The sequence below is a fragment of the Phytophthora parasitica genome (genome assembly GCF_000247585.1).
Source record: "Phytophthora parasitica INRA-310 unplaced genomic scaffold supercont2.4, whole genome shotgun sequence".
NCBI lineage: Eukaryota > Oomycota > Peronosporomycetes > Peronosporales > Peronosporaceae > Phytophthora > Phytophthora nicotianae.
Window position 1 is genome coordinate 695,745 of NW_008648990.1, and position 18,548 is coordinate 714,292.

Below are 18,548 nucleotides of genomic sequence, written 5' to 3' on the forward strand. Positions count from 1 at the left end.
TTAACTGTAAATAGTCCTTTTAGTAATACTGGGCGAGTACAGTATTCACGAGTGTGGTACTGTATTATCGTTTTTGCATGTGATTTGAAGCTAAAATACAGTCAGTGCCTGCCAGCTGGGATAATAGTTGCGAAAAGCAAACTATGAAAAAGAAGCACTGTGTCAAAAAAAAAAATGGAAGTTGCATTGTTAAATAAATGCTGCCACTTGGATGCATGAAGTAGTCGCCTCCTAGCTCTCTCAAGAGACGAGAAGTTAGCATCATATTACACAACGCTACATGGAGTAGGCTGTGAGGTGCAGCCTTTGCACAACATTAATTATGATATGCTGCATATATTATTTTACTTACTTTGTTCGCAGCGAACTTCGCTTGGCGTACAACCAGTGTTGCACTGCGCAAGTTTCCTACACCTTCCGTGTCAATCTATTCACTTGAATCAATCCGTTTTCTTACATTTTCGACCAATCATGTCTTGTCGGCACAGTCGGCCAGGTGTCGGCAATTTTATGGTATGGCTTACAGTGTTCATCTGGATCTGCTGCGATCAGACTGTCTCTTGCGTGCTTGATTGGATGATAGTCACATATTTCTGTAGAACAAGGAAACAATCCGATTAGAAGAAAACCACAGGCCTCGTCTGTCTGACTATACGGAATTTATATATAACTACTGTTGAGAACTGCCCAATGTACTGCTGATCGGGTACAGTAACCACCTATATTTGTAAAATCATTGAAATGCCGGCCCCGACGCTTCTATTCTGTGTATTACATAATAATTGGTCTACAAATCGTACTTAACTGTACTGTTAAACTTCATTTTGCCCCATTTTCAGAACCGAAAGCACCGCGCCAGGTGAGGAACGCTGCGTGTATGCATGTTTGTTTGCCTTGCGAGGTTGCACTGAGATACCCACATATACCATAGGATAAAATAATCTGTTAAGAGAAATAGTGGTCACTGGTGAGATAATTGGGCCGTATTTTGTCCATAATAGTATTTCCCGTGTAAAGTACTCATTATATAAAATTAATTGGAAAATATTTTATTGAATAAATATTATGATTTGATAAAACATTTCATTTGAACGCTTACATACTAAAGGCGCGCGGCTCACACGATCATCCCAGTGGCTGCACGCGGGCACCACATGAGCTATTTATATCGATCGTCACCGCCGACAATGCGAACTGCTGTAAATACGTACTTTGAGGTACTTTTATTATTATTATTTGACTTAGCACACTTTTTTTTAGTAGACTTTTAATTTTCTGTCGCCGTAAAATAAATGTACATATACATATTACTTAGTACGTTTTCTTATTTTTTTTTTAGTAGGGTTAGATTAAGCAGTATTGTTTCTGCTTGCTATTTTTCATAATTGGACTACAATAATCTATTGTTTTCTTATAGTTCATCATACCAGTAGTAGTGCATTACAGTATTTACTAAGCATTACATATGAGCCGCAAAGTGAAACCATTTGACCATGACAGTTTTTGTGGCGAAGTGGTTCTGCGAGAATTGCTGATCGCTGAGGTCCTCTTGCACACTGCACCCGAACTACTGACTAACGGAGGAGGTACTCCGATCTTCCGTGAAGTTGTAATGCTCACCTTGTGTACCCGTCGGTGGGCCGATTCGCTCTTCGCGTGATCTCGGAAGCGGCGTTTGGGCTGGTTTTTTGGACTGTCTGTGTAAACAGCGGGACCTTTGACGACAGCGGGGATACTTATACTAGCTGCGTCAGTTACGGTATTGAGTTGTCGATCTTAAGGCGTAAGATCGGCGGTCTTGGGGGGGGGTGGGGGGGGGGGCGATGTTGGTCTTGACGCGGGGGGTATCTTGTGGTCGGCAAATCGCCTTCCTTCCTTTACGCGGTTGGCGCTTCCCTTAGCAGTTGGTCTAGAGTGAGAGTTGACGAGCATCCTGGTCAATCAATCCAGGCGCTCGAACTTCGATCTTGCGTAGGTACGTCTGTAGGGAGTCGTCGGGTGGACCAAAGCCAATCCCATACCCTGAATAGCAAAGACAAAGAACACTTACTAAGTAAGAAGTAAAAACAACACTGTTTAATGGATTAGCCTCGTCCTATGTCAAAAGCTGTGGTTCCTGAAAGCCTGGTATCACTCCCTCGAATCCCCGGGTATCACTGGCTCTTTGGTCGGCTGTTTTCGCCGCTAGCGGGTCCAGATCGTGGGTCTTTTTCCTCATGGTCTCACAATCGATCACAGACTCGATAAATTGTGGGTACTATTGACTTGGGTAGGTGTGGTGTATACCACACTTGAGATCGCCGTCGGTTTGGCTAGGTTTGACGTGGACCTCACCAAGATCGCCATAATGAGTGGTGTTCGACGGTGAGTGATGGGAACTGATAGCGTCCAATCTCGGAATATTCTGAATCTGCTTCACCACAATTTTGTACTCGCACTTGTGGTGTGTGCACTTACCAGACCCGTATGTGGTTTACATTCACAACATTAGCGCAGTGTGCATGGTAAAATGGAAGCGGGAGTACGGAAGCATGAAACCACAAGAGACCACGTAAATGCACGAAGACGAAGAAGAGCACTCAGTCAAGGAGGATCCCTGAACTAGTGAAGAGCACGAAATCAAGGAAACAGGACAATGCACATAGTGGTGAGAGCACGACGAAAGAGCGTGGAAGTGTTGCACAAAAAAATATGACGAAAGACGAAAGCCCAGCGCGATGAGGGTACAGACGACAAAAGGGCCTGGAGTGAGGAGAGACTTGAATGTACAGACCTCGAAATAGTTCGCCACCACGGAGCATGATACCACGGCAGAACGGACGACGGAACCACACGATGAGACTACCAAACCACCGAGATGCATGGAACCACGGGAGCGTACGGGATCACGAAATCCCACGACAATGCAGGCCATCGGATGTCATGAACACGTAATATCGCGGACCATTGAGGATTACAGACCACCGAGGAGGCCTGAACCAACGCCGACCACGAAATATTTGAAAAACACAGACCACGGAAGAGTATGCATCGACAGGGGGCATGAACGACAAGGGACATGGGCCTTAACCCCGAACAATGAAAGAGTATGGATGAAAGGAAAAGTATGTGGACACACAATAGTAAGCAGCAACCAAATCGAATTGAATGGAAGAGCATGAACCCAAGGGAGAACACGGCGCCACGAAAGGGAAGTGGTGAGTACGGATGCGCGGATCCAGGAAAAATCGCGCGAGATATTGGATTATAGAGTAGTCCGGGTACACAACACACTGATGTTCTCGGGGCCACAAACGTACCCGAAATATCGAAGAGCAGAGAAGAGCCTGAACCACGCGGCAACAAGAAATGCATGGAGATGCGACCACCTCATCTCCAACAAACCACGCCATCTCCGCCGCGTAGGTGGTGCTCGGCTAGTCTGAAACTAATTTACTGCTGTGGTGCGCATTGAACACACGGAGAACATAGTACGACCTCGCAACGCTATTCTCTCTAAGCTGCCAAGTGGAGCGAAGGCGGCACCAATAAAATAATAACTTCTTTAGTAACGTTGTATGTATCTACTTCGTTTGCTATCGCACTACAAATGCGCAATGTGTGCTTGCTAGGACCCTGTTCCGCTATATATAGTAACGGTGCTCCGTAGTTTGAGTCTGAATTACTCGATAGCGACACGTAAGAGCTAAATGGAGGGCTATAACAAACTTTTGTTTTTAATTAGGGCATAAATGTTATTCAAATGAGACACTCCGTTGTTATATGCTCGACGGGCAACCCTGCACTACTAGCAGGTCCGTAATAAGAATACGGTTGCTAATAGACATAAGCTTATTCGAGCCATAATTACATATTGTTCCAGATGCAATAACATATTGAATTGAATAAAATTAAATAATACCATAATGTAGAAGTAGCTTAATCATATTCTTTATAGCGCTTTAACTTTAGTCGCAGCAGGGCTGAGATATTAGCCACGCTAACGCTCCGAATAGCTGATCATTATTCGTTTGGATTGGAATCCCTGACTTATTTCGCAACAGCATTTTAATTTTTTTTTAATATTGTAGTAACTACAAAAACATTTTAAAAAATTACTAGAGTACAAGGATTGTTTACAAGGAGCTCCGATAGCGAACAGAAAGTGGATGCGACGATTCTTAGATCATTATAATCGGTTGCTTTATTTCATCACTAATTGGTAGCTGAACTCAAATTCACTGTAACGAGAAGACTTAATCTGAAGGAGAACAATTGAGAGAGATACACTTAACCATATCGGTGGTCGGGCACAAAGTCACTTAGCTGCAACCTGTGCGTATGAACTCTGCTGTTAGCATAGCTATTTTGGGAGTTTCCCATGACAGTAGGCGGCTGGAGCTAACGATACTAACGTGTACAACAAAAGCAAGTGATATAATTCCTTTTGGTGGAGTGGTGTTCGAACAATACAACGAACTGAGGAACACACCAGATTGCACACTGCAAAAGCATCGAGTCGTGATTATAAAAACAATAAAACCTTAGTTAATAGTGTTAGGGCACGAGACATTTGTAAATAAAGTGTATAGTACAATACTTAAAAAAAAAGTAAATGAGAGAACAGCTTTAACGTGTTGGTATATTTATACGCAGGAGACTACCGTAGCACAAAGTACAGTGTACCTACGGATTGCGAGTGATTACCTTAGAGATTAGACTTTATAGAGATTATTATAAAGTGCTAAATAAAATGAAGGGCTAAATGAAATATTTATAAGTAATCGATAAATGAGTTAAAGGAACATTTATGTAAGGGTAATCGATAAACAAATGGTCGTTTAAAAGGGTATAATCCCGCAAAAGCGAAGTGGAGGTCTTAGCGATTGCGCGGCGGTGCTCGGCGGTGCTCGGCTAGTTACACAACAGCGTGCCAAAATATACTTAAACAAGGAGAACATTGCACGAATTAAACATGTATCAGCTGCTACCCCAGAATAAGAATGACAAATTATAGGCGAAGTATATATTAAAAAAATTAAATGTGCTTTCATCAAACACCATGGACATCAAGATTACGATGTACGCGAAAATCATAGGATCTGCATGTGCAATGTTCAAGGCCCCGCAACTGTGTGCATTTCGAATCTGCAGTATAGTGCGCACTGAAAGACTGCGCACGGTTGAGCGGTGGTTGAGCTGCCTTCACGACACTCTGCTGTTTGTGTGTGTGCCACTGTACTGCTCTCAAGGCGAATAATATTAGCTTGAGCATCCAAAAGGCTGCCACCACAGAGACACTGGCGAAGATAGCTTGAAGCGGTGGCAAGTAAGGTGAGGTAGAGCTCCATTTCGGCGCAGATATAACGTCTGGATGAAGTGAACAGTTGCGTGTACGAACAGCCTTGTCGCGAGATCTGGCGAGCACGACCGACAACATTTCCCGAAGTGTCAAGTGCTGGAGCGAAGATGTCTACAAAGGATTGATATTGGGGGGGGGGCTCGTGTCGGTTGCTCAGCATCTTGCTCTAACATTGACGAGCGGTGCACGTATATAAAAATATTGTGTGGTTGTGTATACAAGCTCGGTGGACTTATGTTCAGGGCTCGATAAATTATCGTGTGGATACAATAGTATGGACGAAATGAGCTAGTGGTAACATGCACCTCTACATGAGCTGGAGGAAGTCCGTGCAAACCTTGGTCCGGTCAGCCTTCTTACAACATCGTTGAATTTTTTGTCGCCTTATCGTGGGAGTACAGTCGTGCGCCCCGTATTCGCCACCGCTAAATTCTTACAGCTAATAATACCTTACCAATACCTCTTGGTTGTAAGACGAAAAATGAACTATAAAATACTACCTCGAATAAAAAATAACTCACATATGTGTGTTAACACAATGTTGTTGAATTTGGATATCCTCCAAAGCCGACTTAAACGTTTTCACATGGTTTCGCATTTTCACCCGAACTTGTCACTACGCAAGATTCCTCCCTCCAGCTCAAGAGACCTTGACCGAAGATTCCCGCGTAATGAAGCGACAGAGTTTAGCAGATCAATGAAATATCACGCAACGAACCAACCAGGAGATGGAGAAGAATTTCAACTGGAGGACGGAGGGTCATGGGGAGGGATAAATAGATGAGGTGAGTACGCCTGGAAATGCTGCTTCCGTGAAAATGTGTTGACTGCTTATATGCTATCCTCGGTGCTAACGTGAATGCAGGTTTGATACTAGAACTAGATTATGCTGCTATAGGTAAAGAACCCCCGGAGCGTGAAGCTGTTTTTGATGGCGGAAGGAATTGGTGGCGCCGAGAACCACACACCACGCATCGATTACGCTTTATCTTTTACCTCGCATGAAGTATGGCTAGCTGTATCGCTATCCGCTCATGTCAATGACGCCCTGCTTCTCTACTGCTCAAGCGATAGCGTAGTACTGTGTTGCGCGGCATTGTGCAGTGGGATGGACCTCAAGATACCTCCCAAATCTTGTGAGGGAAGTTTGGGCTGAATTGGCGGAGCATATACGCCTCTGGCTACATGTTGATGATGCAAGTTGATTCTGTGTCCTTCCTACTCGCCTTATTACTAGCGTGATACTACTGCCACTAGCCAATTTTGTGCAAGGGTTTCGTACAGCGAATCTCTGCACATCTTATACCCGGAAAAGGAACGAGGCAGAGCTCTCGTAATTTTTTTTTTTGAAATGTGCGATATTTTCTTATCGGAGGTAGTCTTGCTTATGTGAAGTTCTACCTTTGCTTTGGGAACAAATTTATCTGTGTGCTGTCCTTACGGATCATATTATCTGCTTTCTTAGACCTTGTCACTCGAACTACAGCCTATGCAAACTGACAATAAGAACTAACATCCAGGGATCGGTCAATATATATTGAAATGAATGAATATCGTCAATTCTCCGACCTTACTAAATAGGTAACCGTAACCCTTTCATGGGAGTACACCATCTCTGGATCAAATTGAGAATTTCCCAGATCAAAATAGAAAGAGCTACATTCAAAACAAGAAAACCTTCAATACATAATGTTTTAGCATCCCCTCACCTATGCTATTTAATAATATGTGCAGAGTAGGACACATGTCCACTCTCAAATCTCGCCCCTTGAAACGATTAGACGGGGCATTTCGCATGTCTCTTGTTTTTTCCAGTTTTGATTCTAGCTGTTTTTTTTTCGTATTGATGTGGGAAATTTTCAATTTGATCCAAAAATGGTGTATCCTCAAGTACGAGGGAGAGGACTAAGCACCAAAGATTTGTATATCGCCACCAAACATTTAGTCTACATCACCAGAGATTTGGTTGCCGATCATGTGGTAATGAATCACCAGTGATTTGGAAAGCTTCACCAACGTGTAAAGTGCCAGTTATCTTCTGTAACAACAAGACACGCTAACTCTTTTTATTCTACTTACATGCAATTGTCAGATGGTTGTTACACAGATATATAATGGAGAAGCAATTAGAATTGGGACTTTATGTGCTTTATGTGCATCGAATGCATGAAATGCCACAGAAATGGGTCCCAGAATCAAGATATGTATTATTGTGATAGTATTAGTACTTACGTCGCTAAGTGTGAGTACAAGAAGCATGATGCGTACTTCTTTGCTGTGTACTGGTCGTGTGGATATCAGAGATACGCCCAAATGGATTCTCTGAATTATCGCGCCCGCCACCAGCTCTAGAGTTTTCTTTAACATGCACATTTGTCATGGGCCACTGGTTGTGTTTCGAAAAGTATGGAATGATGTGTCAGGGCTGTGGCCGTCACGATTAACGTTCGAAGGGTATGAGGTTGAGGTACGACGGTCATAGTGATTTCGGTTTTCAAAGTGCGTCAGGGCAAATTCAAATTCAAATGGTTGATCGTGTGATGTGTGATCCGTATTGTCATATTCACTGTACCCGAATTGTTCTTCAACTCCATCATTCAAATTCAGTGGGTTCCAGTTAGAAAAAAAAAATATCGTTGAATCTGGAAACGTCCTTGGAATGGATATGCTATTTTGTAAATCCCTATTCTGCTCGGCTGGAGGGCAACGCAGCCACGGACCGTACATTTGCCTGCGAGCAACCGCTTGCACAGTGTCTTTATTTCCCTGTAGATTAGGTGACGTGACAGCTAGATCATGTTGACGTCGGCTTCCATGTCCGATTCTTTGTTCTCTTCTGCGCTGGTCTCCTACACTAACAAATGTACGTTCGCGATCAGGCATTCCGGGGCAGGGAAGTCGCAATTCCTGTGTAGCGTGAATTATATGAACACACACACCAAACTTTCCACAAAAACGACAGCCACATACATGTACGCGAAACAGCGTTAACGAGCCATCCATTTTCCGGCATACTTTGCCACTGTATACGCAATATATGAATTGACTTATACGGTAGATTTTGGCTTATTGGCTCCACATGAAAATCATCGGACGAACTGCTCTCTATATCACCATACCTCCTTCTTGGAATATGTTGTATTTGGACTAGTTGGGCTGGGATGCTATCAAAAGCTGCAAGTAATGTTGTAGAAAGTTCTCGCTTCCGCAATGTCAAAGAGTACAGGGCTTTTAATCGCTGCGAAATATGAGGGGTGCTCATGAAAGTAGTCTTCGAGTTAGCGAAAACGAGGCGCGACTGATCTAATTTCTCGAGCATTTCGATGGGTGCAGCTCTCTTAGACTTGTTCACTAACTTGAGTGTTTTATGATACTGCTCTAATGGGTTATTCGTTCGTATCCCGAAGGTGTGTGGAACGCTTGCCACATGCTAAACCGAGGGTGTAATATCCACTGAGATATAATATGATCTGCTATTCTACGGAAAGGTAAAATAGCAGATCATATTATATCTCAGTGGATATTCGTGTCATCAGCGTTTTGTCATCATAAAAAAAAAAACGGGCGTGGTCCAACGTGCATCTTTCTGGTGTATTTCGTTGACGAGTACGACTTGGCAGCGAATCCACATGTTCATCCAGTGTCCTTTCGCAATTCGTGGCTGAATTCCATATCTCTATCCACGGTATTCTCCGTCCACTGTGGTTAGCTCGATTCAAGTCCATAGAATTCTGTAATACATGAATTTAGCCTTAGTATAATTATTGCACATGAAATATTAAGCATATAGGAGAGCGCGTGAAGCGTACTATCGTTGCCAGGTCGTTTATTCTGCAAGAAGGCTCTTGAATGTGAAGAGCGAAACAAAGAATACCTCCCGACGCGCTATAATTACTTCTATTAATGCCTGAAACTACCAGAGCGCAACTCTATATTTACTTTATACTCACTATCCTCATGGTGAAAAACGCCAAATCAATGGTGATTTAGTCCAATTAGATGGTGAGTGATTCCATCCGATGCTATGGTGATGGGCTCCAATTCTTTGGTGATCGTGTCAACATGGGTGGTGTTAGGTTACCTCACTCCTCAAGTACCAGCAAAACAGTCACTGACCTTGAGACCTTAAGTGCAAGGTAACAGCAAAAAAAAAAAACGGCTGATATCTTCAAGATATTAAAATCAGGTCATGATCTAAAACTACGCTTCCTATTCGCCAGAAAAAGCGTCAATATTGTGGCCATCAATTGTCGGCGCGCATGCAGACCCACGAGACGCAGGAGATGTTTGGTCTTGCTCTGTATACAGCATACTGACTACGAAGGCACGGAGGCGGTGTGCACGGCGTGCAAGAAGGTGATATCGGTGCCTGTCATGGAAGGTAACGACGTGCTGAGGATTCTACGGCGCTAACGGACTTTTGGCTCGAAGACGTTTGCAGTTGGGACCTATTGGAAAGCGGCTTCGATCGTAGTCAGCGTACACGATCGTACAGACGGAATGGGGCATCAACAGAGGAGACGTGATAACATTGTAGTCTGTGTACACGACAGTGACGCCGTAGCTGACAGAGGGGTTGACCCCAGACACTACGGAGACACAGTACCCAAGTCCAACGACTAGGCGATTGAGAGGGTGCTCGAGTTGCCACCCGCGTGCGAGACGGTGGGGGCTGCATACATAATTTCCCGACCACGATATCAGTGACCAGCTACAGAATACCACCAGCAGGAAATTACCAGTACAGACTTCGTCCGTGGTAAGTTTTCTTAAACTAAATATTTATTAATTATATATAAATGGCTAGTGCGATTTCTTACTGCTTAGGTATTTGCGAGAAAGCATCAATGCCTCTCCTTCCGCGTTCCATATCGGCTTCGATTCATAGCTCTCCATCTACTAGATCCTGTACGTATCTTTATACGCAGTGGTGTCTTGAGAAATATTTAGACTCCTTTGATGACTGACGCCACTTTGTACCGTACGTGGTCTCCAGATACTCAATAGATGGTTTGTCTGCGACGCCATCGTGCCCCTCAGCCCATAGTTCCTTTACGGTTGATATACCTCTGCTCATCGAGCAATTTGGCGGTATGTTGATATTGGCTGATGTGAGCTGAGTTGGACAGAGTGTACTTATTCTCGGTTCGCTTGTTGCAGAACATTCAAGATCAGCGGTATCAGATCTGTTGGGGGAGCCCACTGGCAATAAACGAAACGTTTTATTTCCTTCCAGCATCGAGGTAAGGCAATCTCGAGTTTCTTTGAACAGCTGTAGCATTTTTGGGTGTGATGAGAGTCTAATTTATTCATATAAATTAGACTCAGAGTGTTGATTAGTAACGTGCTCCGATAATAAAGGCATTGCAAGTTGAAGATTTCTTTCCACTGGACTTTGGGCACTTGCCACACCTGTCAAGGCTTGAGCCCTATATTGCTGAATGGATTCTACAAAGATGGTATGCTCGTGAATGCGACTCGGGAGATGATCGAAAATAACAGCGCAATCTTATATATAAAAAAAACTCTATGGTACTGGAGCAGCTCGAGAAACTCAGTGCAGCCAAATTGTCTTCCCAATTGTGGTCTAAAGTATGTTTTTGGCAATTTCGACTTTAGGAAAAACAAGTCGCTGTAAATCCAGAAAGGGGGGGGGGGGGGGGATCAACTGTAGCTCGAGAGCGGGATGTCCAGACAGAGCACGCATGGACTCGCGGGCAAGCGGAGCACTATAGACTGCCTCGCACGTGCCCACACCCCAGCTACCGCGCCGTCGAGTTTGCGATATATCCACATCGGCTGCCTCAAGTTGTCGGACGTTGTTGGCGGACGATGTGTGTGTTTTTTTGTTGAATGTGAGCCGGAGGTTATGGCGGATTTGTATGATATAGAGGATTTCACCGTCGTTATCTGTACTCGTGTCGCCATACAAGGAGCCAAAAATGCCCTATTTATTTGATTTTGGTGCGTGGGTGAGGCAGAATCATCATTTCTATTGAACTACAAGGATTTGCGGAAGATTTGCAATTTATTAAACTGGGAAAAATGCTTCCTTTGACGGCCAAATGACTTGGCGTTATATAGTATAATATATCCAGGTTAAACGTTCCCGTTCACGAAAGGGTTCACAGTAGTAAGGGCATATATGATCATTCACCTATTTCCACTACCAATCATATGACATCTTACAAAATCGTCCTGACCAATCAAAGCCGGGAGGGTTAGGTTGGTCATCCGTGCCCCGCTCCGACATATTGAGTTGGAGTGGAGCGAATTTTTTAATATTTAGCATAATGGCTTGTTTTAAGTTTCGATCGTACGTTCGAGTAACTCCGGTAGGGTGTGTAAGTGGTTTTAGCGGACAATAATATATTTTCGGTTTGAAACATATAAATTCAAGCTAGTAATAGCGACCTCGATTACAACGACTTACCACTGTGCACTATGAAAGAAGAACGTAGGACGTCGACTCGTGCTCTACTACAATGGCCTTTCGGTCCACACCAAATCAGGACAGTGAATGTCTGAGCTAATCTGCCTGAAGCCATTTGTTGTTGTACTAAAAACGACGTTAGACGTAACAGAGTGGCTAAGGAAAATTGCCAGTTTAGTAACCTCCGGAAAAACGCTCAAAAAATGTATAATGTCAATAGGAATTATCGGGTTAAGTTGCTACTTGGGCCAAAAGAAAGAGGAGAGACAGCGCGATTTCTTGTGGTTTGTTTTGGTATAGAATAATAGGACTTTGAGGTAGCTGCACGTATGGATGTAGAGAGCATCGAATTGACGCTGTTGTAAGTTTAGTAGCCCTTTTAGATTATCTTTCAGTATGGACAGGCTTCTGATCTGGTGATACGGTGTCGCTTGAGGATTAGGGAAAAGAAACCCATAATACCTTCTTTTGATTTACTCTCAAATCTTCAATTAGGTTATGAAATTCTACATACTATGTAGTACTGGCAGTACGGGCGTGCAGATAGTCCAGCTATCGATTCCACCAGCAAACATGGCTGTAGCACCGCCGATTCTAACGGAACAAGTGTCGAAATGGCTTTCGTCTCGGTTAGCGAAGTTGCAACGCTCTTAGATTCACATATCCACAACTTGGGCTTGAAGAAATTGATCATGCTCGATCTCGCACAACAACTCATCGGGATCGCCACTAACTGACTGGTGATGTTGGACTAGATACCAGACGGCTCAAAGTGGACAGCACCACGAAGCTGACGAGGTCGTTAAGGACCGCGTGACGCCTACTCCGGCCACAAAGTTGATCGCGATGCACTTGAGACCTGACTTCACACCTTCAGTCTTCTTGGTCGTAGAGCTTGACGTCTGATCGACGAATAGCGAATTGATAAGGCTTCTTATTGCGAATCAGGCACTCACTTCGCCTCAGCAAAAAGACGAAGCCCCTGACCGTAGCCCTCCCCACTAGTACACGGTCGTGGGCTGTGATGAAATTAGACGGCTTGTAACACTTAGAGGATGAATATCGTAATTGGTTGCATGAGCCGTGGGGACACCTGAAGTCGGTTGATTTCTGTAGTTACCATTGCGTGGTGAGGATGGAGGTCGATATTGACACCGAATTGGAGGTGATGGTTCCACGCGACCGCTCTGAGCTTGGACGAATGGTCTGTAGTATATTGCTTCTGGCGGAGGCGGTGCTACCGCCGTATCTATAGCAGAGTACCGCAAAGAGGACGAGTTGTCTTGATGCACTGGCAGGGTCGCTGGGGAGCAGGGGCTGTACTCCATAGTTGTGCTCCACCATTTTTTTTTGGTTCCACGACAAGTGATAGTGCTGTCGAGATAACGCAGTCCTTGTGGATTCTCCTCCAATGCAAGGGCACTTGCACCTGCTGCCAACCACAACACAATGTTGGCCACATGAGTGATTGAACTGTTGACCGCGGTTGTGATCCTGCATCTTCCATGCTAATAACTGATTTGGGGAGGTGTTGAACAGATAGACAATTTCGGAAAATAGCTTCAGCCAACCCGATAGCTCAATTAATCTTTTGTCCGAAGCCGTTCTTGGAATTTAGGAGGTTGATCCTTGAAATAGCTGAGATAGTGTCGCACCAGCAGACCACAATGAGGGAAGTTGAAGTCTTACCACCAACACCATATGTTTCATTGCATCGAGCGGCCTGGGCTAAGTGGCATGGACTGGAACGAATGAAGTCGTATATACTAGTAGATACCATGGAGCCGCTGGTAGAATGGCTTAGCCGGCCGTAGGCATGTGGTGAGGTGGCGAAGATTACCGAGTAATTTCTGGAGTTAGCTTGCTGGCCTTTTCACTATCCAGTAGTATGGAAATCAGCCAAGAATTGAAGTTCGGTGGACCAATTGGAAAATTTGGAGTCATGGATGCTGCCCGGTCCCAGCACAGCCATCATTTTACGGCGGAGTGTCGATTCAGCTCTAGGCGGTTGCATCTATCGGGTTCGATGAGGATGTGGTCATCTACCCACTCATACACGAAGAAGTAATCGTCATCTGCGCTTTCCAACACGGATGCTGGGGACTTGACTCTTAGAATGTAGTTTATTGCTCAACAGAAAGCGCTGTAAAAAGAAAAGGAGCCCAACCAGCCGATCGGAGCCGCCAGATATATCACAAGACCCTTTTTGTCAGGGAACATCCCACCCATCCTGCGCACATGAATGGCGTGGAGCATGAGGTGACGAAATGCCGTCTTCGCGTCACCTTGTAGCAGCTGGATGATGGTATCGGGATGCAATTCACCAACTCATCAATGCTTCTGGTAAAGCGACGACGCTATAAACGACTACTTTAACTCAAACAGCGCTCCAGATATCGCTATTTAAGTTAAAGTAGTCGCTAGTAGAAGTAGATTCTGAGTAGGAAAGTTTATGCATCGGGCGAGCTTCGTCTTGAGGACTGACACCATTCTTCTCCACCGCTCCAAATGGGCTGCACGGAATATCGGCCCAGTGGCAAAGCAATAATATACTCACAACGAGGTCCGTTCCGCTACTCTGGTCTCCGCGAACCTACTTCATCGGCCGAAGATTGAAACAGTCGTGCGGGCTTGTGATCATGCGGAGGCGTCCGGTGCGCTGGGTACTCCGATGTCCACGTCAAGCAAATACCGGTACGCGCAATCCGGGAAGAAGCTTTTCCGTACTAAAAGCGTCCTAAACGTCCTAACTTGTCCTAGTACCTACTGTCATAAATGACGGTATTGGCACGAACCTTCGGCATCGATTCTAGGACATTTAGGACACGTAGGACAGTGAGGACACGTAGGACAGTGAGGACACGTACGACAGTTAGGACACGTAGGAAACTTATACACTGCCCATGTCAACAAGATATCTCTTATGACTTACTGAATGTCAGAATACCTACTCAAACGCCGTGTATTCCCCAGGAACTTCAACATTCACAGATCGCGCGTGAGCAGGAGCGCTCTGCCGACCATGCTTGATGTCGTCCAGCAGCTTTACGTAGGAATGAGCTTCTTTCTTTGCAGCTTCAATGAAGACGAGGATACTTGGATGCGGCGCACCAATGCGAGCAGCAAAATCGCGATTGTACTTCTCCAGCGGGTTATTAGTCCGATTTGTCATGCTCACATTGTTGCGCCGCATCTGGCTCACGTTCCACAGCGACATGTCGAACCTCTTCGTCCACGTTCGTACAAAGTACTTCCAGAAAGCGGTCCATTTAGTTTTCGTCTCGGTCTCGTCGATGATGCTTCGAACGTACCGTAGTCCCTGCATAAAAAAAATAAATAAAAAAGTATTTTTATATAAGTCATATTTTCCGAAAGTAAATACAGAAAAATTACGTACCTTGTCCAGCACTTCTTCGGCAGGAATGACTGTAAGCACGTCCAGCTTTCCAGACTTCATGGCATCCGCGATCTGTTCCTTGGGAATCTTCAGCTCTATCATCTTCCTACGAAGAGCCTGCTTCCAGTGGAAGAGGCAGCCAACGATGTTGGCTGTAGGAAACTGCTCAATCACAGCGTTAATTAACGCAAGCTCAAAGTCACAGGTAACATCGCGAGGCTCCAGCAGGCGGTCGGACGCCATGATGAGCTGCTCTAGTACTCGCCAATACGTTTCTTGGCTTTTCGAATTGACGAGTACGTAGAGTAGCGGCACGTATACGTCGACACTGGGATCATAGACCATAGCAATAAGGCACTGCGAGAAACCCTTTGGTACCACGGAAAAGGTACCGTCGATAAATAGGGTCAGCTGCGGGTACCGTAGAATCCGCAGTAAGTCCGGATGCCCAAAGCACAGCATGCGCTGTATGCCGGTGGTGGTGGGGTGAGCCATGCTGAATTGTAGGAACGGGCGCGGGTCCGAGTCGCTAATGCTTCGCACCGGTGTAGCCTCAACTGCACGGAAAATATCGCCACCCGTGGCACCCTGGCGCACGTTTTTAATGATTGTAACACCATTCGGGCGCGCAATAGCGTAGATAGTGGACGGGTGATGCTTGGCACGGAATTCATCAAAGACGCGCTGCCACAGAACACCAGGTGCAACAGAGAACTCCTTAATGGCGCGATCTTGGAACTCCAACGACATGTCGCGGCGAACGTCTGCGACCTCTTCTAAAATGTCTTGGTCGCAGCAGTGGGCATTTCTTTCGATGATAGCGCCACCCTTCTTGACTACAAGACGTACTGGACAGCCTGCCCGGAACTTCACGCAGCTGAAATAGGTTGTTCCTGTCTCCACTACGGTGCGCTTCTTACAGAAGCGGTAGTTCTTGTGCTCCATGGACGAAGTTGAGAAGTGTCAACAGATACGTACACAATGTAGTTCTGCATGATTGGTTCCCGTCAACTTTTAAATAACCTCAATCCAAAGTCTGACTCAAAATAGGTTTTAGGATGTGTCCTAAACTTCCGTCTAAAATACCGGTTTTTAGTTTTGGACAGTATTAGGATTCGAATATATTTCGGGATTTAGAACACTTTTAGGATACATTTTGCAATCTATTCCAGTAATTTACGACGTTTTTTAGGATTTTGTAGGACATTTAGGACAGGATTAGTACAGAAAATTCGACACCGCAATCCGTACTATCATGTCGAAGAACGGGCAGTCTTGTAGGAAGTAACGAAGTCGACCTGAATTGAGGAATTTATTTGGTGAGGGTCATCTCCCCTCTTCATTGATGTACTATGTCGACGAGTGACAAACGCCGTCGGATGGCATACTTCGAAATTGTCTCCAGTTCTTTGCGATCTGTATCCACACCGCAAAACGTCAAGATTGTCTTACCAACCCGATCTGAATCCGCCACCTGGATATGTTGCAGATTGACTTTTGATGAAGTCGGTCCGATAACGTGGCTCGGCATGTCCAGCCACGTTAAGTGGAGCACCGACTGGTATGACTGAAGAGGCGCGCAAAGCACTTTTTTATAACGGAGGAACTCCGGTGTTCAACCCGAAGAAACCACATCTCCGTCTGAGCTTGGACTAGGCCCCTGCAGTCTGAACCCTAGACTCCTTGAGTACCTTCACATATGAGAGAAACGCTCACTAAGTCCTCCCATACTCTGGATAATGTGTCGTTTTACACGCGCGTCTAGCATATCTGGTGCTACGTGAGCCGGGGCACCGTTCACACAGCGCGACGACGACGCAGACGGGTAGTCCATCGCGGACAAATAGTAAAGATAGGCTGAAGCGCCGTTGTGAGTCGGAATTAAGTCAAAGATAGCCGGAGTACAAGGCTGACGTTGGCGACGTCTCTCTCAAGTTGATGTTGCCGGGTGCGGCAATGGTGTTGGCTCCCTTGACGCTGGCGATCAAGAAATGAACGCCGTTGTTGTGAATTTCGTCCAAATTTGCCGATGTGGGTCTGTTTGAGGAGCAGGAGGACAATCACCCATATACAAATCCAAGTCATTAGTAGAACCCACCACGTCTTTTAGTGCCACATGTCATGATCTTATTTCGTACTTAAACGGGTCAGTATACGGAACTGTAAGCGCCGGGCGATTTGGGGGAGATTCATTCCAAGAACCGCCCATGGAAATTTTGAGTAGAGCCCACAATACAGTGCATGCATAATATCCTGTAACTCACCGTTATTAAGAGAAAGACGGCCAAGCATATGGAGGCTTGCCGAGTGAGTGTTCCCATGGGAGAGCGGAAGTGCACGGGGGCAGAGTTGATCCGAAACATCAGATAAGGGGGATCGGTTACGATATATAAATCCCATCCGTCTAGCTGCTGAACAAAGTCGAGTAGCGCTTCCAGTACATCGCGAGCCGGTTGCGCTAGGAACTCTTGGCCATGTCGACACAGCATTCGTGCTGCGTCGACTAAGTCAACAGTCGATGAGGCCGCAGAGGGCGTCGGAGCCGTAACTCTGGCGGGGAAATTTTGCATAGTCACACCACCAGTATTGAGCTATGTCATCCGCTGATGCTCACCAAACGGGGAGAAGTGAAAAATCGACATCCCGAACATTCCAAACAAAAAGTCGGATAGACGGATAGCGATCCCTGGGTGAGTCTGGAATCGCACAGCATCTGCATAGACAACAATTTCAGCAAAAACAGAGGAAGCCTTACCTCGGAGTTCAGGAGCAGTGATACCCTCGTGTTCGGTAGCCTGAACTGCTACGGCGTGAACGCGTACTTAGATGTCCGTCGAGCTGGTTCTGCTTCTGGAGTCGTAGACAGGAATGCGAAGATCATGAAGCAGATGTGGTGAAGTGACAGTTGGCTTCTGGGAAGAAGGGACTGATTCATGGGATGTGACCCGATCCGTTTCGGAGACTCGTGGTCGACGACGGCGCATCATTGATTAGGTCATCATCCGTGAATATTACAGAATCATCTGAGTGGATCAACAAGGTGCAATCATTTAGACACGCGATCTACCTCCAAGGATTCGATCTACTGTGGACACATCAACTGATTTGTACCTATTGTAAGTACCACGCGACCAGACTATAGAAGGGACAGAAAGGGCATTTATAGGACGAGCAGAAGGTAATGGACCGCTAGGACTTAAGGGAATAATAGAGTGGAATTGGTCTTATCAGGAACAGTACAAGATTGGAAGCTGTAGCGGGGAGTATACTGGACCATACAGTAATCAAGTTAATTCTACCAAGAACATGCGTTAGTCGCCGGAGTTTGCAGCTTGGCCGGTCCACCGTCTCCGCTCTCGCCCTCAACTACCCCGCTA

At 45.5% G+C, this 18,548-nt stretch overlaps 5 protein-coding genes across 5 annotated transcripts; 1 reads left to right on the forward strand and 4 right to left on the reverse strand.

Annotated features, from left to right (window-relative positions):
- Window positions 1-45: 45 nt before the first annotated feature.
- On the reverse strand, window positions 46-929 carry PPTG_21228 (hypothetical protein; the record flags this gene model as incomplete). The annotated part of the gene is made up of 3 exons (XM_008896481.1): window positions 46-90; window positions 353-427; window positions 852-929. The coding sequence occupies 3 exons, from the start codon at window positions 927-929 to the stop codon at window positions 46-48; spliced, it is 198 nt and encodes a 65-aa protein (XP_008894729.1).
- A 980-nt stretch (window positions 930-1,909) lies between these two features.
- PPTG_21229 (hypothetical protein) lies at window positions 1,910-2,218 on the reverse strand (the record flags this gene model as incomplete). Its single annotated transcript, XM_008896482.1, has 2 exons — window positions 1,910-2,022; window positions 2,158-2,218. The coding sequence occupies 2 exons, from the start codon at window positions 2,216-2,218 to the stop codon at window positions 1,910-1,912; spliced, it is 174 nt and encodes a 57-aa protein (XP_008894730.1).
- A 7,742-nt stretch (window positions 2,219-9,960) lies between these two features.
- On the reverse strand, window positions 9,961-10,418 carry PPTG_21230 (hypothetical protein; the record flags this gene model as incomplete). The annotated part of the gene is made up of 2 exons (XM_008896483.1): window positions 9,961-10,013; window positions 10,322-10,418. 2 exons carry the CDS (start codon window positions 10,416-10,418, stop codon window positions 9,961-9,963), a joined length of 150 nt encoding a protein of 49 aa, XP_008894731.1.
- A 1,685-nt stretch (window positions 10,419-12,103) lies between these two features.
- On the forward strand, window positions 12,104-12,680 carry PPTG_03186 (hypothetical protein; the record flags this gene model as incomplete). Its single annotated transcript, XM_008895863.1, has 2 exons — window positions 12,104-12,135; window positions 12,530-12,680. 2 exons carry the CDS (start codon window positions 12,104-12,106, stop codon window positions 12,678-12,680), a joined length of 183 nt encoding a protein of 60 aa, XP_008894111.1.
- Window positions 12,681-14,721: 2,041 nt separating this feature from the next.
- Window positions 14,722-16,116, reverse strand: PPTG_21231 (hypothetical protein; the record flags this gene model as incomplete). The annotated part of the gene is made up of 2 exons (XM_008896484.1): window positions 14,722-15,093; window positions 15,172-16,116. The coding sequence occupies 2 exons, from the start codon at window positions 16,114-16,116 to the stop codon at window positions 14,722-14,724; spliced, it is 1,317 nt and encodes a 438-aa protein (XP_008894732.1).
- Between the last annotated feature and the right edge of the window lie 2,432 nt (window positions 16,117-18,548).